This window comes from Leopardus geoffroyi, chromosome E1 (genome assembly GCF_018350155.1).
Source record: "Leopardus geoffroyi isolate Oge1 chromosome E1, O.geoffroyi_Oge1_pat1.0, whole genome shotgun sequence".
In the NCBI taxonomy this organism is placed as follows: Eukaryota; Metazoa; Chordata; class Mammalia; order Carnivora; family Felidae; genus Leopardus; species Leopardus geoffroyi.
Window position 1 is genome coordinate 27,371,308 of NC_059330.1, and position 24,553 is coordinate 27,395,860.

The window sequence follows — 24,553 nt, forward strand, 5'->3', positions numbered from 1 at the left end:
TATTTATTTTTATTTTAAAAGCAAGAGAGAGTGTGAGTAGGGGAAGGGCAGAGAAAGAGGAAGAGAGAGAATCCCAAGCAGGCTCCTCCCCACTGTCAGTGCAGAGCCGGAGATGAAGCTTGATCACATGAACTATGAGATCATTACCTGAACCAAAATCAAGAGCCAGACGCTTAACCGACTCAGCCACCCAGGCACCCCTGAACATGTTTTTTAAATGACATTAAGATTTGTTAACAAAGAGGCTCACTTTATTGTCAAATTAGTACCAGAGGTGGGAACATCATAAAATGGATACAGGATTGTTGCATGATTTTTTTTACTGCAATACCTGAGATTTGTTGTCTCACAGCTTTGAAGAATGAAGAGGTGGACACAGAATAAAATGAGCAGCAGGCAAGAGTTTATTAGAATATAAGATTAGAAAGTAAGAATAGTATGAAAGCTCTCTTTGCAGAAAGGGGGCATTTGAAAGTGAATGCTCCCAACTATAGGCAAGGGTCTTCATTTTATAGGGTTTTGGTTGGCCCCTCCTTCCCCCATTCCTTCTCAGGTTCTATCCTCATTGGCTTGATAACTCTAGGTGTTGGGTTGTCCACTCCTGATTGGCTCGACTCCATTGTGTGAGGAGTTAGAATACGGTCATACTGTCCCTCATAAACATAAGTTTTATGGTTTACTTACTTTAGTTAGGTATTTTGATTGTCAAATTCCTAAGGGGAACCTGAGGGGCATAGGTGGTGTCTGTTACGTTCTTAAGAGGAGCCTTATGCTCGAGGAAGTTTGTTGTGGCCAACACTCCCAGCATTGTTGCAAAATGTGTGTTTTCCCCATCCATGGACCTCAGGTCCTAACCATTCCCTCTCTGCCTATCTTATCTTATCTTTCCCCTATCATAGGATGAGAATTTCATTAAATACTAAGCAAAACAACATCTAAGTGCTGGAAAATAGACTATCCATGTGGATTATTGGAATAGTAGTTGGAGAGTAAGAACCTAGTATTTTTTCCTGTGCCCAGTGAAATGAAGAATAAATAATGAGAATGAGTAAGAGGAGGAAAAGAAGAAGAAATATTTACTAAGAAATTGGACAGGGCACCTGGGTGGTTCAGTCAGGCATTGGACCCTTGATTTCAGCTCAAGTCATGATCTCATGGTTTGTGGGTTCGAACCCTATGTCAGGCTCTGTGCTGACAGCAGGAATCTTGCTTGGGATTCTTTTTCTCCCTCTCTCCCTGCCTCTCTCTCTCTCTCTCTCTCAAAAATAAGTAAATAAACAAAAGAAAGAAAGAAAAAGAAAGGAAGAAAGAAAAAGAAAGAAAGAAAGAAAGAAAGAAAGAAAGAAAGAAAGAAAGAAAGAAGGAAAGAAAGAAATTGGAATGTGCTGGGTACCTCAGGTACATTATCTCATTAATCCAGAGTGGTAGGTAATATTATTTTGATTACACAGGTCACTAAATAGACATCACTCAGAGTATAAGCCATGGATCTGAGACCAAACTTGGTCCTGTCAATTTCCAGAATCCAACTCTTTTTTGTTGCTGTTTTTTGCTTATGTGAACATTATGTCTAAACAACAATAAAGATTTTAAAAGAAAACAAACACAATCTTATAAATGGTTGATATCTTATGGTAAAGACTTCTTTGTACTTTTCGTAGATGTGTTTAGAAATTTTTTGCTTGGATCAACTCTAAGTTTAGTTAAATACACATAACTGTAGTATATTCAGTTTTCAGTGAATTTTCCTAGGTAATCAAACGAGATTTGGTGGCATATCTCATGATTCTCTATCCTCCCCCCACCAGTCCTCATTCCAGAAGTCCTAGAAATGGCTGGGATTTAGAACAGAAACTCTGTGGCATGCTGCCTACCTAGATTCCCTGCTTCAGGACAGAAGCACTCATTCTCCCACCTGCTAGGAGAGTTGGTTGACAGCTCTCAGATAAACGTCTTTCCAAGAATTGCCCTTCCTCAACTGAAGAAGGCTACCTTGCTGAGGTCATGCCCTTCTCCCTGGTGGCAGCCACTGCTGATGACTGGCCAATGATGGGAGAGGTTTTTAGGTGCTTAGTAAGCAAACTGCGCTGGGAGAGGATGGGCTCAAGAAGCTCAAGATGCCAGGACAGGTCAAACTCTGTCCTCTTAGTGCCCCCACCAGCAGCTGCAGACATTCTGGCCCCCTTGATAACCCTTCCCCAAAATAGACACTGTGCTCAGGAGTGTGGGAGCCAGGTATGGGGTCACCACCAAGGCTGAGAGGGAGGAAGAGGACCTCACTGACTTTAAAGAATTAGGTGGATACTGGTTAGAGTTGTTTGCCTTCACCTCTCGCTGGAGGAACAGCAGCTGCAGGCAGAGCTATTTTATGATGTGTGGCTGTTTGCCAGAAACAGTACTATTTAGCCATTAAGATGCAAAACAACAGTTTCACAGGATGTTTGAGGCTTTGTTTTTATTGTAGCTTTCTTACTAAGTGCCAGACACTGTGCCAAAATTTATGTGTGCACTATCTCATTTAATCTTTACAATAGCCCTTTGACACCAGGGTTGTATTAACCGATTAAAAAACCGAAGTTTAGAGAGATCAGGGAATTGCCCCTGGAATTCACCATAATAAAGAACATCTAGCAAGCATCAGCCAAGTCTGTCAGGAATTTCAGAGTTTTGACTGCTGTTTTCCACTGACCCCCCATGATGTTGTAGCTCACCATAATCATCCAAAGACCTCGTGTGACAAGCTGAAAAAGATCCAGCTACCATCTTCCTATCAGCAGCATTGCCTAACAATGTGTTTTGTAGATAGAAACTGACTTGAGTTAAAAGGTGCTGACAGATCTCTTTAAAAATAGATGTCAATGTGACAGACCACAAGCATATCAAAAAAGGCAGAGTTGACTTTTTATTCACACTGTGGAAAAGAATTGAAGTCCCATCCTCATTCATCAGAGTCTTCTATTACCTGTAACAAAGCAGAACTCGCAAAATCAGGTCCCGAGGTGATGTGTTTTTCTACAACTAAAAGTAGAAATGAGTGAAATGCTGTCACTGCCCTTCGAGATAAGTGGTGAGGTGGACACATCTACCTGCGTGAACAGCTTCCTTCTGAGCAGTTCCCTGCTGCCTGCTTTGGCTCCCCACCCCCCCGCCCCCCGGGTCCCCAGGTGCTGACACAGTTCCTGGCACATAGGAGCCTTTGGATAAATCTGTATGAAGGTCAATGTGCTGTTCTGAGTGATGTCCCAGGGGACTGGGACCAGGAAAAAGAACCTTTATCGAACACCCACTGAGCATCAGTACTACGCTAAGTGTTGGGGGTACAAAGGTGGGTTCAGACAGCTACAAAATTTGCAGGGTCCAGTGCCAAATGGAAATGAGGGGTGCTGCACCTTGTTCAGAAATTAAGAATTTCAAGACAGTGACAGCAGAGCATTGAACCAAATGTGGGGCTCTTTTGAGTATGGGATCTTGTGTGACTGCATAGGTTACATGTCCAGGAAACTGGCCCCCAGTGAATTAGAAAGTTTTTGTTATCAAAGGGTTCTCAGCTCAGTGGTCAAGAAAAAGGCACACACAATGATGATTTGGTGTGATAAAAACTGTGAGTTGGGGAGGGGGTATGAGTGTTATGAGAGCAAAGATTCATTTAGACCTCACACAGGTATTATAATCTCCCCCCCTTTTTTTTTTTAACCTAAACTATTTTTACTGTATTGCCTGTTTAATGGCTTTATTGTGGTATCGGTCACATACCATACAATTCAATCCACCCATTTAAAGTATACAATTCAATGGTTTTTAGTATATTGATAGAGATGTGTAACCATTACCACAATCAATTTTAGAACACTTTCATCCCTCCAAAAAGAAACTCTATCCGCATTAACAGTCACTCCCCAGTTTCCTTCACTCCTTCCAACCCTAGGTAACCAGTAATTTTGTTTCTGTCACTATAGATCTGCCTATTCCTAGGAATGGAATTGTTGGTTATATGGTAACTCTGTGTTCCTGTTTTGTTTTTTTTTAAATAACAGCTTTATTGAGATGTAATTCATATACCATAAAATTTACCCTCTTAAAATATGCAACTCAGTGGTTTTTTGTGTATTTACAGAGCTATACAATTGCTACTATCTAAAGCTAGAACGTTCTCATCACCCCAAAAAGAAATCTCATACCCCTTAGCAGTCATTCCCTATTTCCCCCTCCCTGCAGGTCCTGGCAGCCACTAATCTGCCTTCTGTCTCTGTGGATTTGCCTATCCTGGAAATTTCATATAAAACGGAATCGTTATATAATATATGGTGTCGGTGTCTGGCTTCTTTCACTTAGCGTAATATTTTCAAGGTTCACCCATTTTGTAGCACATGTATAATCTCCTATTTACAGACGAGGAAACCAAGACTCTGGGAAGCTGAATGATTTGCTCAAGCTCACACAAGTGAAAAGTAGCAATATCGGGGTGAACAACCATACCAGTTTACCCAGGACCGTCTCAATTTTAGCAGTGAATGTCCCATTCTTAGGAAATTCCTTAGTCCTAGTCAAACCAGGTGATCACCCCAGGCAGGACTCAGCCTAGTCTGCCTGCGGCACAATTGAATGGCTTTGTGTGAGAAAGAACTGCAGGACTCTTCCGGTGAAACCAAGCCAGCGTATCCTAGAATAGTAGGAAATTTGGACATTATCTCAATATCCCTTAAGTCAATTTTTGTGCTCCTTTCATTTATTTATCTAAGTTTCCATTTTAATATTCCCCAACTTCCCCCCCCACCCCTCCTCCACTATTTTTTTTTCCATAGCACTACACAATTTACTGATTACTTATTATTATTACTTACTTATTATTATTGTTTCTGTCTGTCTCCACCACTCCCCTCCTTGAATATAAGCTTCACGGGAACAGGAGATTGCTGTTTTGTTCATTTAAGTATCCCGGTTGCCTAAAATAGTGTCTGGCTTGTATTTTACCGAATAATCCTTATCTGACACCTAGACCTTGCATTAGGATGTCTAGCAAGCCTATTTTAATATCTACCAGAAGGTGACTATGACAATTGGTCATGATAATACTCTTAAAATTCCTAGGTATAGTATGAAAGTCCAAGACTTTTTCTCTCTCTCTCTCTTTTTGATAAGCCTTAAACCTCCAAAGAAGTTGAAAGAATAGCTAAATAAACATCCTAAATCCTTACATAGATTTACTAATTAACATTTTGCCACAATTGCATCTACACACACACACACACACACACACACACACTATACATACTCAGCAGAGCACACAATTTTTGATCTCAGGGTTGTAAGTTCAAACCCCACGTTGGGTGTAGAGATTACTTAAAAATGAAATCTTTTAAAAAAAAAGTAGGATGAAGTTGTATAAACGCTAAATGCCTAAAATATGGATCTTCTTGAAAAAGGAAAGTCTACTAAATAACCACAATACCACTACTATCACACCTCAGAAAATTAACATTAGCTCAATGATACAATTTAATATAATATATGTCTATATTCAAATTTCTCCAATGGTTTTAAAAATGTCTTTTATAAGCAGGATTTTTTCTTCTCTGATGCAGAAGACTTATACAGTGCATTTGGTTGTTATCCGCTTACTCCCTGTTAGTCTAGAAAAATCTCTGCCTTTTGGTGGTTTTTGTGACATTGAACTTTTTTAAGAAACTAAGCAAGTTGTCTTACAAGTCTTTTCCAAATGCTGGATTTTCCTATTTCCTTATGTTTAGATTCAGACAAGAATTCTGCATAAGGGGTGTTGTGTACCTCTTACTGCATAAGATCAGAAGCTGCACATTGTCTAACTATTGGTGATGCCAAAGTTTGACTGCTTGGTTAAGATGATGTCTACCAGATTGTGCAATGGTAAAGATACATTTTCCTTTTGGAATTAACTGATCTCTGAGATGCTACTTTGAAGCCACATGATTATCTTGTTCCCCAATATCCTTTCACTCAATAGCTTTAGCATCTGTTAATGATGGTACCCTGACACAATTATTATACTGGCAGCTGCAAACTCTAATATTCATCTACATTTACAAGCTGGCATGCTTTTGAATCACTGTGAACACAGGTTTTTCTACATTTCATTTAATGTGTTATAATCCACGACCATCATTAATTTTTTTTTAACTTTATTTATTTATTTATTTTGAGGGAGAGGGCGAGTGGGGAGGGGCAGAGAGAGAGGGAAAGAGAGAGAATCCCAAGCAGGCTCTGTGCTGTCAGTGCACAGCCCAACACAGGACTCTAACTCACGAACAATGAGATCATGACCTGAGCCGAGATCAAGAGTTGGATGCTTGGGGCACCCAGGTGGTTCAGTCATTAAGCATCTAACTTTTGGTTTTGGCCCAGGTCATGATCTCACAGTTCATGGGTTCATGCCCTGCATCAGGCTCCGCACTGACAGCATGGAACTTGCTTGGGATTCTCTCTCTCTCTCTCTCTCTCTCTCCCTCTCTCTCTGCCTCTTCCCTGCTCTCACTCTCTCTCTCTCAAAATAAATAAATAAACATTAAAAAAAAAAAAAGAGTTGGATGCTTAACTGACTGAGTCACCCAGGCACCCCTACCATCATTAATTTTTTTGAAGCCCAAATTGCCCCAAATTTGGCAACTGAGTGCTCCTAAAACCCAAGCTTTATAATATTAGCTAATGTATGTGTCACAAAATGTAATGATTTGGGGGCCACGAAATGCAAAAAAAAATAGACCATATTCATGTATTATTAAATGCTTTCTGGATAGTTCCTTGGCACAAAATGTTTGCTACCTAAAACAAGTATAGAAAGAATCTGTTGACAATACCTTTGATATTCTTAGAAGCTATGTTGTAGAATGTTTTCTTTAAACTTGATGTATTGTGATAGGACTTCTTCCTAAGAATACCAATGAATTTTTATCTTTATATATATTTTTGAGCTTGTAACAAGATTTTAAATATCTTCAAACCAACTTTTCAAAGTGGCACATGAAGAGCTGGAAAATTAATACAACTGCTTTGGGTGCTGGAAATTTCATTTCCTGAGCAATGTTGATGGAGTATAAAAATAGAAGGAAACTCTAAGTAGCACCCAAATAGATAGAATTGAGTCGGATTGCAAGTTATAGAAAGACAGACAATGGCTTTACCCCTTGGGGACTATATTTCTCCTGTGATAAAAAAGCCAAGGTGGTCAGTTCAGGGCTAATGAAGCTGCTCAATGATATCATCAAGCTTTCCTCCTTCTTTCTATTCCACCATCCTTAGTCTGTCACTTTTGTCCCATGTTAAAAGATGACTACTGAACCTCTAGGTTGTTGCATTTGTGTTCTAGGTCAGGAAGAAGAGGGAAGGGATAGGAGGCCAAACTGAATGAAGGAACGTTCTCAGAAGCCCCAACCAGATGTGTTTATATCTTGGCCAGAATTGGAACACATGGTCCCCTTCCCTGCAAGGGAGTCTATAGTAAAAGAAGGCAGAGAAGAAAGCTACAAATAGCTTTTGGTACTCAGTACACAGTATCTACAAGCATGTAAATAGCTAGGCATCTTTAGTTATATTTCATAAAAGTGACATCTAAAGATGTTAACATGGCCAAATTCTGTTGCCTTCCATTCATAAAACAAAACATTTTTTATTATTTTTTAAAATGTACATCCAAGTCAGTTAGCATATAGTGCAATAATGAGTTCAGGAGTAGAATCCAGTGATTCATCCCCTTTATATAACACCCGGTGGTCAACCCAACAAGTGTCTTCCTTAATGCCCCTTGCCTGTTTAGCCCATGGCCCCACCCACAACCCCTCCAGCAACTCTCAGTTTGTTCTCTATATTTAAGAGTCCCTTATGTTTTGTTCCTCTCCCTGTTTTTTATATTATTTTTGCTTCCCTTCCCTTATGTTCATCTGTTTTGTATCTTAAATTTCACATATGAGTTAAGTCATGATATTTGTCTTTCCCTGACTAATTTCGCTTAGCATAATGCACTCTAGTTCCATCCACATTGTTGCAAACGGCAAGATTTCGTTCTTTTTGATTGCCAAGTAATACTCCATTGTGTGTGTGTATGTATATGTGATATATGGTATATATATATGGTATATATATGGTATATATGGTGTATACATGATATATATATGGTGTATATATATGGTGTGTATATATATAGGGTATATATTGGTGTGTGTGTGTGTGTGTGTGTATATATATATATATATATATATATATATATACATACATATGCATATGTATATACCAAATCTTCTTTATCCATTCATCTGTCCATGGACATTTGGACTCTTTCCATACTTTGGCTATTGTCGATAGTGCTGCTATAAACATTGCGCTTTTGAAACAGCACACCTGTATCCTTTGGATAAATACCTAGTAGTGAAATTGCTGGGTCATAGGGTAGGTCTATTTTTAATTTTTTGAGGAACCTTCACACTATTTTCCAGAGTGGCTGCACTACTTTGCATTCCCACCAGGAATGCAGAAGAAATCCTCTTTCTCTGCATCCTCCAACATCTTTTGTTGTCTGAGTTGTTCATTTTAGCCATTCTGACAGGTGTGAGGTAGTATCTCATTGTGATTTTGATTTGTATTTCCCTGATGATGAGTGAGGTGGAGCACTTTTTCATGTGTCTGTTAGCCATCTGGATGTCTTCTTTGGAAAAGTGTCCATTCATGTCTTTTGCCCATTTCTTCACTAGACTATTTGTTTTTTTGGGTGTAGAGTTTGATAAGTTCTTTATAGATTTTGGATACTCACCCTGTATCTGATATGTTGTTTGCAAATATCTTCTCCCGTTCTGTCAGTTGCCTTTTATTCCTGCTGATTGTTTCCTTTGCCATGCAGAAGATTTTTATCGTGATGAGGTCCCAATAGTTCACTTTTGCTTTTGTTTCCTGTGCCTCTGGAAACATGTTGAGTAAGAAGTTGCTGTGGCCGAGGTCAAAGAAGTTGTAAAGCAAAAAAATTTTTGAGCATCTTCTATGTACTATTATTTCTTTGAGAATATAAAGATAAAGGCAATATATGACTTCATTTGTTCTCTTTATAACATCATTTTGAAAGTTTCAACTAGCAGTCCCAGCACTCAGGGGACAAACAGGTGTGCTCAGCTTTATGTTGCTTCTTCATATCAGTTTCAAACCCAATCAAAACAGGAATTGAATCACTCCATTGAGTTAACGGGCTCAGTCAACTATTCAATGTTCTGTCATGTAAACAGTTCCCTTTCTGAAAAATTAGCCTAAATTACATTCGTATTCAGACAGTCTTGCCAAACTAACTGAGCTTGGTTGAACCAGCATTATTTGCAATGTTTATAGCAACTTGTATATGTTTATAGGACAAATATGATAGCTTGTATTATACTAAATGATAATAGAGATCTATTTGGGGTAACCTACCTACAAATGCAACTTAAAAATCCTAGCGCTATCACCCTAATTTCTTGTCTGAATAGGCAAAGCATAAACATGTAGATTTCCTTAAAAAAACTGTTGCATTAGGCTTCAAATTTGCTTAGATTTTCTAGATCAGAGATAGGCATACTATAGCCCATGGGCCAATTCTGGACTGTCTGTTTTAAATAAAGTTTTATTGGAACACAGACATACCCATGTGCTTATGTATTGTCTAAAGCTGCTTTGTAACTACAACTGGCAGTGCTGAGTAGTTGTGATAGAGACTGTTTGGCCCTTAAAGCCTAAAATATTTGCTACCTGGCCCTTTACAGAAAAAGTTTTATTTATCATGACTTAGCATATATTAGGTGCTCATTAAATGCTTCTTCCTTTATTGAATGAATATATTCAAGGCTTTTTAGTTGGATATGATAAATCAAGAAACCAACAAATCTAAACACAAAGCATTTTATACATCCCCAATTTATCTAATATTTGCTTGTTTGATGGTAGCTTGCTTCTGTTGACAGACCATATGCCTCACAAAGAACATATTAATACTTTGAGATTCCAGAATGCAAACTGCTCTAGGTCCAAGTTTTCAAAGAGTTGGTCTTTGGGCTAAATATGTCTCATTGACATGTTTTATTTGGCCCACATGATGTTACTGTTGTTTGTTTTTAAAGTAGCATTAGCTGCCAACATTTAAAAATAAGGAGACTTCACACAATAATCGAAATTTCCAGCTTCTCTTGAAGATTTGAAAGATCAGGCAGACAATGGGGGGTACACAAATGGATAGGGCCATAACCACCTGGGGCCGAGTAGCTGTTGCCTCCCCAGATGGGGTAAATGCTCTCCAGTTCACCACAGTTCCAACCACTCACTATAGTCTTACGGCTGACCCCAGCCAGGTACCTTATCTGCCTGGCCCTTCTGTAGACAATTGTACTTAGGATCATTACTCTAGGAGTATCATTAGCTACAAAGGCCCCTCAACTATCACACAAGTTGACAGCTATACATTTGCTTCATTCTCTTGGATTGAAAATAGACTGGTACATCTGAAGACAAAACAGGAAATATTGACAATGCTATTAAGACCGTTACCTTTGGGGCACCTGGGTGGCTCAGTAAGTTAAGCGTCTGACTTTGGTCCAGGTCATGATCTAACGGTTTGTGAGTTTGAACCCCGGGTTGGGCTCTGTGCTCACAGCTCAGAGCCTGGAGCCTGCTTTGGATTCTGTGTCTCCCTCTCTCTCTGCCTCTCCCCTGCTTGTGCTCTGTCTCTGTCTCTCTCTCTCTCTCAAAAATAAATAAAATGTAAAAAAATATTAAAAAAAAAAAAAAGACCGTTGCCTTCATTCCAACTAGAACACAACTTGATTCCACCCCCTCTTTCCTTTTTCAAACAAGCCTGAGGACTCAACCTGCTTCCCTTCCAGCTATTCAGGTCCTTCCACCCACTCCATCCCCTGGAGTTGTTTACCTCAACCCCTGGAGTGCTGTCTCCCCAGTTCCCTGCTTCCTTGCTGCCCTTGAACACAAACACCTTGGCCTTTTTTGTTTTTAGAGTTTTACTGTTAATCATTACAGGGAAACTGGCAGGAAATAACAAAGGAGGAAATTACAAAGTTTAAAAAAACCCTTACAGTCCATAGTCCCTGATTCTCTTGATGAGGTGGCACCTGGAAGTATCCTGTTTTTATTCTCTCCTGTTAGGTTCTCATTGCTGGTGGATTATATTTTTTTTACAAAGGGCCGAGAGATTCTGTATATCCAAATGGTGCTGAAGAATCGCCTTGATGGAACTGGAACCATTAGGTGGCAGCACAGGGCATATCTTTTCAAGTCTTTCTGTATCAGGCTGGTGGATGTGAGGCACCAAATTGTCTAGGAAAGGATAACTTAGTACCATATCAGGGCATTTGGGCTGAAACCAGCAAGAGGGTAAGAGCCTACTAAGAGGCTCCCAGTCACATTGTGCTGTCAGGTAGCCAAGTGTGGATTTCTTGTCTCCTCTGTGCCTTACCCTGATATGTTAAGAATCTTCAAGTCTGACACCTTGATTTTATAGACAGAGGCTTGACTGTCCTCCTGTTGGTTCCAGGCCATGAGACTAGTCAAACATTCTTGCAGTTTCACTAGACCCCTCTGGTCTGTCCCTTCTGGTTAAAAGTCTGCTTCGTATAGTTAAAGACTAATTTTTCTAGTTTTAAAGGTGAAACTAAGATGGGGTCCTTTGCCTCTGACAGAGCAGGGCTTTTTATAAGAAACAGAGACTTCACTAGACACAGGTAAACAAAAGTAAGCTTTGGTTGTGTCTCAACTGACTTAACCCATCTGAGAGAAAAGTGAGGGCCCCTTATCCAGAAGGGGAGTTACGGCTCTCAACACTCTATACAGGCTAGTGTGTGCTCACCTTTATGGGATCAGCTAGTATCAATGTGGCTCTTAACAAGGGTGGCCTAGCATATCAGGGCTAGGCCATGCACATCCAAATAATTCACCAATCCTCTTAAATTACATTAGTAAAACCCACTCATACTCCTAGAATTTAAACACAGATTCAAACAACTGCTTTATAATAAAATCATGTCTTCAGGCTTTGTTTAGCTTAGAGGACTGTCTCATGACCAAAGGAGAAGAGGCCTTACTGTGAGATAGCATTTGCTTGAAGGGGTCAGATCTCAGAAGAAGAATTTTGTTGGAAACTACCACCACCAATATAGTCTTACTTGCTTATGTTGCACAATTCTGAGTGTTGTAGGGCCTTGCTACTCAAGTTGTGGTCTTCTGACCAGCAGCAATACCTGGGAGCTGGTTAGAAATACAGAATTTCATGTGGTGCCTGGGTGGCCCAGTTGGTTGAGCATCCAACTTTGGCTCAGGTCATGATCTCACAGTTCGTGAGTTCAAGCCCCACATTGAGTTCTGTGCCAACAGCTCAGAGGCTGGAGCCTGCTTCAGATTCTGTGTCTCCCTCTCTTTCTGCCCCTCTGCCACTCGTGCTTTGTCTCCCTCAAAAATAAATAAACATTAAAAAAAAAGAAAAAATACAGAATCTCAGGCCCAACCCATTCCTGCTGAATCAGCATTTCCATTTTATCAAGATCCCCTATCAATGCCCATGCACAGTAAAGCTTGAGAAGCACTGCTTTAGAACACCCTAGAGAAATACACCCTTAAATGGTCCCAACCTCAAAGAACTTACAGACTAGCTTAAGAGCACAGACCACATATGTGAAAAATGTCTTGAGAATGACCAGTAAGAAATGTGTCATTAACACCACGTAGGTACCCTAGAACATATAGAACACACACATTTTGAAAGGGTACGAAAGAACTATTATGATTAAGAGGTGTCTGTGAGGTGTCAGGTGGTGAGATTCTGATAAGCATGTATTAATGGAGAGGGAAAGGACAGGGAAGGCATTTCAAGTGGAGAGATCAGGATAAAACCTGGGAGGAGGCAAATGAAATTCTAGGAAGGACAGTGGCCTACATATGTTTTATTATCTTATGAATGTCCCCAGACTTTCATGGGGTCCTTATTACATATTGCTTTCTGCTGTGGCTGCACATGTATATGACCTCAACACATGTTAGGTCTTTTGGTTTAGTCAGTGGTTCTTGTGGGAATTCTTCAAAAGCATTCACCAACATGCAAACTTTTTTCCTTTGGATTCAAACAGGCAGGTCCTTACCCTTTCCTTTCTTGTACAGTTGGCTGTGATTTCTAGCTCTTCTTTTATAATCCAGTAAAAGGAAATTCCTTACATGTGCACTCTCATAAATTGCTTGAGCCTTTCTAATGTGGTGCAAATCTTCCCTGTAAAGCTCTTAATCAGATCTCATAAAAGATTAGCCCAAATGTGTTTTCAGTTTCTAGATAAAGTTAATCATCCTGGAGGGCCAGGAATTAACATGAAAACTGGAAACTTGTGGTGTTCCTGTCTTTATGTCTAGGTTTAGTTTGCAAAGCAAAAGTGATTGCACAGGAAATGAAATCCAGAGTTTCAGTATTTATTTTCCAAATGAGCTGGTGTGATAGTAACCCTCTCCTCTTCATACACGTATTTGATAACCCAGAGTTGACCCCAGGGTGAAACAGTGGGTTTGAAATGGAGAGTGTAAGAGCGCGCCCACTGGATGCCTGAGGGAAAGCACATTAGGAGAGCCTGTCAGGCCTTTCTGAAGCAGCACAGGTAAACTGGAGACTCCAGAAATGAAATATGATCAATTTGAAGAAATAACACCTTTTATACAATTCTTTAGAATAATTCCACCATAAGCTCAGGGACTCTTCCCCTTCTCTGAGCACCGTTGTGGGTCACTGACATGAGGATGGAGGGCTGAATCTGTCCAAGTAGGTGTCACCTTTGGCTTCAGGGCTGCAAATTCCTTTGACCAGCACCACTCTAGTAGGAAGGGCCTCAATTGCCCAGGAGCAGCTCTGTCACCGCCTACCAGCAAGCAGCTTGTCACCAGCTGCCCAGTACACCCAGGAAAAAAAAAAAAAAAAAGGTTCCTGTATTCACAGAGATAATTTGAGTTGATAGGAATAGCATCAGGGGAAGAGAATGGCGTCACCAAATCAATACTTGAGCTTCACAAATTAATGTCTTGGCTCTGGCTCTGAGTTTATATTCAGGAGGCTACTGCTCCCAGACAGAGACACTAAACGGAACAGACATTTCATTCCCAACAAGAGCAAATTCCCTTTCCTTAATGAGGAGTCAACTAGAGACCTGATATGTTAAAGAAAATTCATTGAGAGCATCCATTAACTGTGAATTTTATGTTTATTGTGGCACACCTCTAGGAAACAATGTGGAGATGCTGGGAGAGGGGAGCTGCATGCCTGATGTGAATACTGATTATGGAAATGAATCTTTCTACACCCATGTTCACGGCAGCATTATGCGCAATAGCTAAAACAGAAGTAACCCAAGTGTTCATGGATAGATGAATGGTAAAAAACAAAAACAAAAACAAAAACAAAAAATGTGGTAGATACATACAATGAGATGTCATTCAGCCTTTTTAAAGGAAGGAAACCTTGATATGAGCCACAATATGGATGAATGCTGAAGACATTATATTAAGTGAAATAAACCAGTCGCAAAAGGATGAATATTATATGATTGCATTTACATGAAGCACCTAGCGTAGTTATGTTCGTAGAAAAAGAAAGTAGAATGGTGGTTTCCAGGGTCTCAGGTGAGGGGCAATGGGAGTTATTAGTGGACACGGAGTTTCAGTTTAAGAAGATGAGAAAGCTCTGGAGATGGGTGGTGGTGATGGTTGCACAACAATGTGAACGTACTTATTGCTACTGAACTGTAAACTTAAAAATGGTTAAGATGGTAAATTTACATTATGCATATTTTGTCACAATAGGGGGGGAAATGAATTTTTCATCCATCAGTTAGAGAGCAAGCCCTTTATTTATTTATTTTTTTCGTTTATAGCCTGCATTTTTTTTCAATATATGAAATTTATTGTCAGATTAGTTTCCATACAACACCCAGTGCTCATCCCAAAAGATGCCCTCTTCAATACCCATCACCCACCCTCCCCTCCCTCCCACCCCCCATCAACCCTCAGGTTGTTCTCAGTTTTTAAGAGTCTCTTATGGCAAGCCCTTTATTTAAAGGAATCTCAACATCATTGGTTCCAAGGAGATTTCTTGGAAATGTTCAATGGAGTACAAATAGTTTAACCCCTGATTGAGTTTACTTTTGGACATAAATTTATAATCATAGAGGTTGACAAACTGATTACATATCAAACAGCCATTTAAAACAACACAGATTGCAACACGGTGACATAAGATTTACCAGCTAAGCAGTTTTTCAGTTTTTGTAAATCAGGGGTTTTCAAACTTGAATGGGAATGGGAATCACGGAGGCATCTTGTTAAAAATGCAGATTCTGATTTAGTAGGCTTGGGCTGAAGTTTAAAATTCCGTTTGTCTAAACAGCTCCAGGTGCTGCTGATTCTGCTGGTCCAGGGACCCATTTTAAGTAGCAAGAGTGTAGATCTCTCTTCAGTTAAGATTCCTGGCCACACCTTGGAGATAATAGCCCCCTCCTTAAAACTGAACATTGGCATGTCCAAGTTTGAATAAAAAGAGTTTCTGGGTGTTATTAATTACTTCTGGGATCCTCTTACTTTTCTTCTTACTGCCATCAAAATTCAGGTCTTAGAGAACTACAACTCCTTCTTTTTCTTCAGCTCAAGCATGGACAAAACATAAATAAATCTTTAAGTATAGGCGAGATCACCTGCAATTTCCAAAATCATGCTTGCAGGAAGGATGAAGGAAGGAAGGAAGGAAGAGAAGCAGTCAAAACAGAGAGAGACAGAGGGAGAGTGGGAAATAAGACAAAAACCAAAAGCAAAAGACTTCTGAAGTCCTTTATAAGAATCCTTCAGTGTCTGTCCATTGTTTTCAGGCTAAAAATTCAGACTCCACAGAAGGGCTTATCAGGGCCTGGTGAGGTCCCTGTCCACCTCTCCCAGATCATCTCCTGCCATTCCCCTCCATGTTCAGCCATTAGGAAGTCTATTTTTCCTTGCCTTTACAGTTATTCTCTTCCTGATCTGGAACCTCATCCCCCTCCTTGTATCACCTGGCTGAGGCATTGTCTCTTCTGGAAAGACTTCTCTAACCATGTTTGCCACCTTCATTTCCTCCCCTCTCTGTCTTCAGCTGCACTCAGTGCTTACCTCTATCACAATACTTCACTATATACATACATATATATATATATATATACACACACACATATATATATACTTTTAAATTTTTTAAATATATTTTTGAGAGAGACAGACACAGCATGAGCAGGGGAGGAGCAGATGGAAAGCGACACACAGAATCTGAAGCAGGCTCCAGGCTCTGAGCTGTCAGCACAGAGCCCAACACGGGGCTCAAACCCACAAACTGCAAGATCATGACCTCAGCCGAAGTCAGACACTTAACTGACTGAGCCACCCACGTGTCCCGTACTTCACAATATATTTTAATTGTATTGGACTGTGAGCTCTTTGAGAGGTGGAAGGATGTCTTTCGTCCGTAGAACAATGTCTAGAACAAACTCAAACAATTCAATGTTTGTTGAAAGAATGAGCAAGTGCAAAAGAACTGTAACATTGTGTGACGTTTGAGGAAGACATTGCTTAGTTCCTAAAACACCATGAAGCTGCCCTCAGAATGACTTTTCTAAAGGTCAAACACATTGACACCAATTTCGATGTTCCAGCAACTGCAACTGAACTCCCTTATTCTGATAAGCTGTATTACCCCAGCTTCCTCATTTTATAGCATCTTCTCTGGAAGACCAAATGCAAAGAAATACACAAGATGATAACAGTAGTTTTTAAAATGGAATTTAGTGGAAGGCTAGAATCTCTTTGAATACTAGTATGCTAGTTGCATTCTTCTTATTGCCAGTGTGGTCCTAAAATAAGTCTTTAGAATTGCAGAGCCTCCAAATTGGAGGTCTCAGGACATCTAGCTGTTACTGGCAACCTCCAAATTGGTATATTTATAATGTATCTGTAGATTTTTACATAGATCCTGCCTGCTTTGTGCAAGGTACAATGCCAGGGCCTGTGGGGATTATCAAACTCCTAATGCCCTCAAAATCTTTGCCCTTTAGTGGTCTGTGCTATTTTATTTCATGGCCTCAGCACCTACCTATCCCCTGGTCAACCTCTAGCCTCCATCTCTCCTGTCAGCTCTAGACAGATGTTTCTACCAGCCAGCGGGGCTCTCACACCTGAATGTCATGCACACATCTTACATGTACAATGTCATCATCCCTCCTCCCAAACCAGTTCTTTTACTCACTACTCTGGTTAATGGAACCCTCATTTCCTCATCTACCCAGACTATTGATTTCTAAGTCATTCTTAACTGCTTCCTTTCCCACATCATCTCCCATCAATCAATTCTCAAGTCTTCCTGTTCAATCTCTCAAGTCTTCCTTGAACCAATTCTTTTTTTTTTTTTTAGTCTTCCTTGAACCCATTCTGTTCCCTCTTTTTCAACTATCAAGACCTTATCACTTCTCATCTAGGTTATTGAAATAACCTTTCTGTTGATTTCTTTGTCTCCAATCCCTCCCCAGGATAACCCTTCCTGCAGACTACTGCTAGAGCATCTTTCTAAAACCCAAACCTAATATTGCCCTTCCATTACTTAGTCCTTCAACAAATCCCTTTTATCTGTAAAATAAAGTCCAAAGCCCACATCGAGAGCAACAAAGCTCTATGTGACTTAACTTTTACCCCATTTCTCTTCTGACGCTCTCCCTACATACCTTAAGATCCCTCCAAACTCCTTACAGTTTCCTCAGTACACAATGTTGGCTCCTCCTGTAGGGACTTTCCAGATGCTCTACAGTTTCAGCCCAGAAAACTCCTGTTATCTTTAGATCAATTCAAATATCATCTCCTTTGTGAAGACTTCACCTCAAAGCATTTGGTACATGCTTCTATTATAGCACTTCTCATGTTATATTATAATTATTTTTTATATGCCTCCTCCCCTCTAGTTCCTCTAGGAACTGAGCTCCTAGAATATAATGGCCATGTCTCACACTGTTTTGTATCTTGGTCTTTGACACAGTACTTAGTGCATTTCAAGCCTACCATGGGGACGCCTGGGTGGCTCAGTAGGTTAAGCGTCCAACTCTTGATTTTGGCTCAGGTCATGATCACATAGTTGGTGGGGTTGAGCCCTGTGTCAGGCTCTGCACTGAGGGCATGGAGCCTGCTTGGGATTCTCTCTCTCTTTCTCTCTCTCTCTGTCCCTCCCCCACTCACACACTCTCTCTCAAAATAAATAAATATTTTTTTAAAAAACCTACCATAAATGTTCAATGAATGACTAACTGAATAATTGAATGAATAAATGATTGACTGTGATAGGAGTCAGAATAAGAGCAGTAAGAAAGGTGAAAATAGGGCCTCCTGGGTGGCTCAGTCAGTTAAGTGTCAGACTTTGGCTCAGGTCATGATCTCATGGTTCTTGACTTCAAACCCTTCGTCAGGCTCTGTGCCAACAGCTCAGAGCCTGAAGCCTACTTTGGATTCCGTGTCTCCCTCTCTCTCTCTGCCCTCCCCTGCTCACACTCTGTTTCTTTCTCTCTCTTTCAAAAAATAAATAAACATTAAAAAAAAAGAGAGAGGTGCAAATAAAGGTGCAACACTCTGCCATAGTGTTCAGAGGACTGAGTCATATTTATTTGGGAGACCAAAATAAGACTATATAATTGATTGCAATCTTTCAATTTAATCCTATATATTTGTTTATGCCTTAATGCAAGATTCACCCATGGCCCACTCCTCCAAATTTCACCCCAAAACGACACTAATTTTTAAGAGAGAGAGAGAGAAAGAGAGAGAGCATAAGTAGGAGAGGAGCAAAGGGAGAGAGAGAGAATCTTAAGCAGGCACCATGCCCAGAGCAGAGCCTGACTCGGGGCTTGAGCCCACAATCAAGACCTGAGCCAAAACTAGGAGTTGGATGCTTGACTGACTGAGCCAACCATGGACCCCACAAAATGACACTAATTTTAGCTTCTGTCTCTGGTGTAATAGACCTTTAGTTCATATAAAATATATGACATTTCACATAAGAATCTGGATTCATAATAATTTCCCTATTTGTAAATAGAGATCCTTTCTTTTTTTCTAAAAAGGATTTAAGCGACAACCTCCTAATGGCTTATGTGTTCCTACTGTAGCTTCTTGTATAGAAGGTACCTAAATGTTTGCCGAATGAAGATGTAAAGGATTGCTCAGGCCCCACTGATACTTTTGACTTGCTAGGCAAACTCTCATACCTTTAGAGAACTAGCTGTGGTACTTAGCTGAAGCAGCCGTCCCTATCCTGCGTGTCCGACTGCATTTCTGTCCATTTCCATTCACTGGGGTTATATCTTTTTTCACACAGATTTTTTGAACTTAGAACACTGAAGACCTGTGTATCGTCATGGCTCATAGCTCTGTAGTGCTGATCTGCCCCAGTGTGGTTAATGTTTAGCCCCTAAACCATTGCTTGAATGTCCTTAAGTCTAAAAGAATAACAAACACATGCTAATGGATATCTTGTGTTTATTTACTGACAGGTGCTTTGTGGACAGCACCTCAGTTACCCTTTTAGCATCCCTCTCAGGCACATGTCATCCTCCTTTCCAAAAAGTGAAAAGGACACACAGAGCAGGAGAACCCAACACAAGGGCAATTCCTGAGGCACCTGGTCAAGAAGCAAAGTCTAGGGGTGCCTGGGTGGCTCAGTCGGTTAAGCAGCCAACTTTGGCTCAGGTCATGATCTCGTGGTTCATGCATTCAAGCCCCACATCAGGCTGTGTGCTGACAGCTCAGAGCATGGAGTCTGCTTCACATTCTGTCTCCCTCTCTCTCTGCCCCTCCCCCACTCATGTGCATGCTCACTCTCTCTCTCTCTCTCTCTCAAAAATAAATAAACATTTAAAAAAATAATATTAATGAAAGAAGCAAAGTCTACTAACCTCCAGAACTTTCCTATGGGTCTGTTGTATATTGGGATCCTACACAGAATTGGAACACAAATTTCTGGATTCCCAGACCTGTGCTTGACTCACCAGGTAGTAATGAATGTTTTCTGCAGGCTGAATTGTTCCTTCAGAGCAGAATTATCTACTATTTATTGTCTTTTCCTTCTATCATGGGCAATTATCAGTTGCTGCCCCTTCTCTTTTCCTAATAGGTCTCCAAATTTCTGTGCCCTGTGGGAAGGGCCCAGCTTTCTTTCTTTTAGGGATGAGTTCTACCGGCTATAAGCTCATCTGTGTATCCTATCACACTGAGCCCAGTCGCAGCTTTAGGGATGGCCTGTGATTTAAAATGGTATAATCAGAGTGGGCTTCGGGAGTTTGCAGGGAATGTTGGGACTTGGACTCTTTTCAGCCTGGTAAATGGTATGTCTTATTTCTGCTGCAGTCATAGTGAAAAGCTTAATGCTGGCAGGAGAGAGGAGCGGGTGCATCATGTGATGACAAGAGAATGAATCCACCCAGAGGAAGCAGAGCCAAGAAATGGATCCCTGTTGTTGGAGTCCTGGATCAAATCATGTGAGCCAATAAATTCTCTTTATTGCCTAAGCCTGTTTGAAGTTGGCTTATTTCACCTGGAACATTAAGCTTTCTCATTGATATACCCTAGTTACATTATAAACTATGTGACAGGAGAGACCCTATCTATCTTGATCATTGTACCCCCTGGCATATAGTAGGTGTTCAATAAGTACAGCTGGGAGGAACACCTTCTATAAACTCTCTTTACTCATTTGACTACGAAGGAACCCAGCGTTCAACAGGAAAGTAGTGATATGGAACTAGAAGCCAGGATCTCACCTCAACACAAAGCTATTTCTAGCTACCAGGAAATCTCCCAGAAAATGTGCTGGGATCTGTGTAGAGCCCCCAACAGAGCAGTCTCCCCACTTCTCCGTGAGTTTTGAACTGAATTAGAGGACTGTTGTAAGCTAGGTGAGGACCAAAAATAACCTTTATTACCAATAAAGCTGATATTAGAGAACGTGGCTTATATTGTCAAACAAATGAGCTTCCCAATACTCATCCTCAGAACTAGACAGACTTGGCCACTCAGTGATAGCTGGGCCAGAACGGTCTCCCCTTTGCACCCTGGGGGAGCAGCGCTGACCCGCAGTAAAAAAGAAAGAGAAGAGAGTATAAGACACAGTTTCTCCTTGCAAACTCACCAGTCATATGAAACCACTCCTCCTTCCCAGGGAAGAATGAGGGGGTGGAGAGGAGCCAGGAGTGTTATGCTAATTGGGCTCCTCACACAAGGATGAAAACAGCAAGAGTAGGAAGTCTCCCTAACACATGTCAACTATGATTTGGTCAGGTCAGTGGATTCTGCCTTGTTTTTAATCAAAACGGGTTATTTTTCAAAGTAGCAGAATTAGCTACTCCATGGAGTAACTCTTACCACAGTATTACCAAGCTCTAGCAGGGGTTAGAAATCTTCATTTTAAATCATGCAAAATTCATAGGAAGAAATAAGAATTCATGTTAAAATGACACAACCAGGGGCACTAGGTGGCAACAACCCTTGTGTGCACTCCCCATGCCCATCAAAGGCATTTCAAGAGCACTGAAACCTCACACACTTCCCACACCGACTGTCAGTTTCTTTCTCGCTGATCTCAGAGCCACATGGTGCCTATTAGTCACCAGGAGAGCAGAGCCAACATTTAACTCTTTGGTGACACAAGGGAAACAGTCCTTCAAAGTGGATTCCAGGAAATCTAGGGAAATACTAGACAGGAAGTCTGTTACCACCTTCCAAATTTCCCCAATGTCAAGGGTGGGGCTGGGAGCATTTTTCAAAACAAATGGTCAGTCTTGCAAATGTGACTGTGTGCCTCATGCTTTTGGTTTTACTCACCAGGGCATTTTTCCTGCTTTAGTGTTTTGCGGTTTTTTTATTTTTTTAAGGTAAACATTTACCATCAAGGCTCCAAGGGGATTTCCCCAAAACCATCGTTTGTAAATCTGAAGTTTGGTGGACAAAAGAATTACCAGATCAACTAGATATTTGGTATATAGGGTGCCTTTGGTACATAAATATTTAAAATTCAACAAGTTTTACTGAAAACTGTGCTGTTGGCTGTTTAATGCCACTCTGAGCAGTGAGAACCAGGATGCCCTGAACCCAGCACGAATCTCTTCTGGCTGCTAAGACAAAGCTTTGATCTCATCCTGCACAGCTCCCTGGTGGACTTTTTGCTGGAGGTCACTAAGTAGGTTTTGCTGGCCAGTTCTGGGACAGAACCCAAGCTAACAGTGGAAACCCACAACACAGCAGATTGAGACAATATGTTCCCATCTTCTCTTCTCAAAGGCAAAGCTATTTTCTCCTCTATTACCTGCCCCTATTTTTACCATCAAAAGCTCTCCAATGCCAGTTTAGCTATTGATAATTGGCAGTGAGTTTTGCAATTTAACAGCTGCCCAGAATCAATTCCAAGCAGCTGCACAGAAACCACTTCCAAGAAAGCAGATTTGGGGGTTACTCAGCTGCTTACCTGTCCTCTAATCCCGTTCTTACCCCAGACGTCATCTGCGGGAAGAATCTGAAACTTGAAACATGTATCTAAATGCCCAGTTCCGAGTATGCAGTAGATATTTGAGAAAGTCTCTTATTGATTAATGATTGATTGGTGTGTACCCAGAGGAAGGGAATGAGCATTTCCATGAAGAACTGCTGTGTAATTCATAATGAAGGGCATTCCTGCTGACCCATAACTCCTTTCTAATTTCAGTCCAAAAAGGCCCAGGGAAAGATGTGGGTAAAAAAGTTGGCCTCAGGAAAAAGCCAGTGAAGTCTGTTTGTTTCCCAGAAGAGAATCAGTTGAGAATTGCCAACTGTGATGGGCTCACCTCTGTCTTTGTTGTTTTATCCCACTCATCAACAGTACCAATGAGGGGGCGCCTGGGAAGCTGAGCTTCCTACCTCATTCAGGCCAGCTGGAACCATAACCCAAGGCTCTGGTTAGTTTCTCACAGCTTCTGCTCACATGCAGCATGGAGGTAGCGAGTCCCGTTACCATGACCTCTAAGTGACACTTTCTCATACTGAAGACAGCGAGGCCTCCAATCACTTGAGAAATGGGAGGCACATATGTTTAGAGACAGTCTGTCATCTGGACAGCCTTGTAGGTGTTTTTTTTTCTGTCTTTCCTCAGCCCCTGATCTGTTGGGTCTAGGGTAAGACACCCTCCAAGGGCAGCAACCTTCTAAGAAGTGCTTTCTAATGCAAGAGGGAGAGCAAGGGCAAGAGCTGCTGCAGCCTAGAGCTGCTCAAGCGCCTGGAACCCTCAGCGTGCTCAGGCAGAGAGATTTCCAGGCCTGCCGTTCCCTCGTGACTCTACATTGTGCTTCTTTAAATCAGCCTCCGCCGAGGAGGTATCATGGGGCCTGGTATTTACAGCAGTGACAGAGATCACACAACCATGGAGATGCCACCCCTGTTTGTACGCTGACCTAATGGTCATGGGTCATTCCCTGGGTCCGAGAGCAACCTTTGTTCTGTTTCCTTTGTGCAAAATGCTAGGATGCCTCTGCCTTGAAGAGGTTGACTCTGTTGTCAGCTGTGGGAAAAAACAGCCAGAGTTGCTATTTACACCCTGAATTGCAAGCTGGGTAAAAATAGCGCTAGCAGCTTGGTCCAGCTTCAAACCCCACTGCAGAAAGAGATTATTTTTGGAAGAGAAGATTTTCCTCCCCACCCACAGATCTGAAAATGGTCACCTCCCGGGAGGAGAAGAGGAGAGACAATCCCACGCAAAGGTGAAAAATACCCCCTTCTCCACCTGCCTGCCCAAGACAGCACACCAAGAGACAGATTAGAAATGCCTTCCCCTGTCAGCCAGGTCAGGCCTCAGCACAGACCTGCAGGTGACCTAGTTCGAAGTACAGTGGGAATTAATTAACTTTGACTACAGTAAGTAGTCTGAACCTGGATATACGCCACCATCCTGTTGACTGTTATTACTGTTAGGCTATTTGTTTACCTTTTGAAAAAGGAAGAAAAAGAAATTGACCAAAAGAGTACCTAAGACCTCCAAACAATAGCTTAGAATATCTACTGCAGGAGGGCTTGGAAATTACTCTTCAACCCCCTCAAGATGTGCTATAAAATGATGAACAAATTCCTGTAAGCCTGGTCTGGTCCACTTCTGTGTTTAGGGCTCCCTGATAACTGGAAGTTGAAACTCTTCCCTCATGAACTTGCTAGAGCTTAGGAGCTGGTGTCTGGGATCCTGGAGATCTCTTTCAGTTTCAGGAAGTGACCCATATGACAATCAGTGGAGGGGCGCCTGGGTGGCTCAGTCAGTTAAGCATCTGACTTCAGCTCAGGTCATGATCTCATACTTCATGAGTTCAAGCCCTGCATCCGGCCTGGAGCCTGCTTCAGATTCTGTCTCCCTCCCTCTCTGTCCCTCCTTGGCTCATACTCTGTCTCTTTCTCTCTCTCAAAAATAAATAAACATTAAAAAAAAATTTTTTAGGTCAATCAGTGGAAGGAAAGCCCACCCTATCAGTAAAAA

The 24,553-nt window shown here is 41.2% G+C and overlaps 1 protein-coding gene across 1 annotated transcript in view; it reads right to left on the reverse strand.

The window, feature by feature from the left end:
- Positions 1-2,889: 2,889 nt before the first annotated feature.
- Positions 2,890-24,553, reverse strand: part of YPEL2 (yippee like 2) — a 104,227-nt gene continuing 82,563 nt past the window's right edge. Inside the window, exon 5 of the mRNA XM_045490664.1 lies at positions 2,890-2,962. Coding sequence (XP_045346620.1) covers positions 2,939-2,962 — 24 coding nt within the window. The 3' untranslated portion in view covers positions 2,890-2,938. The remainder of the gene's footprint in view (positions 2,963-24,553) is intronic.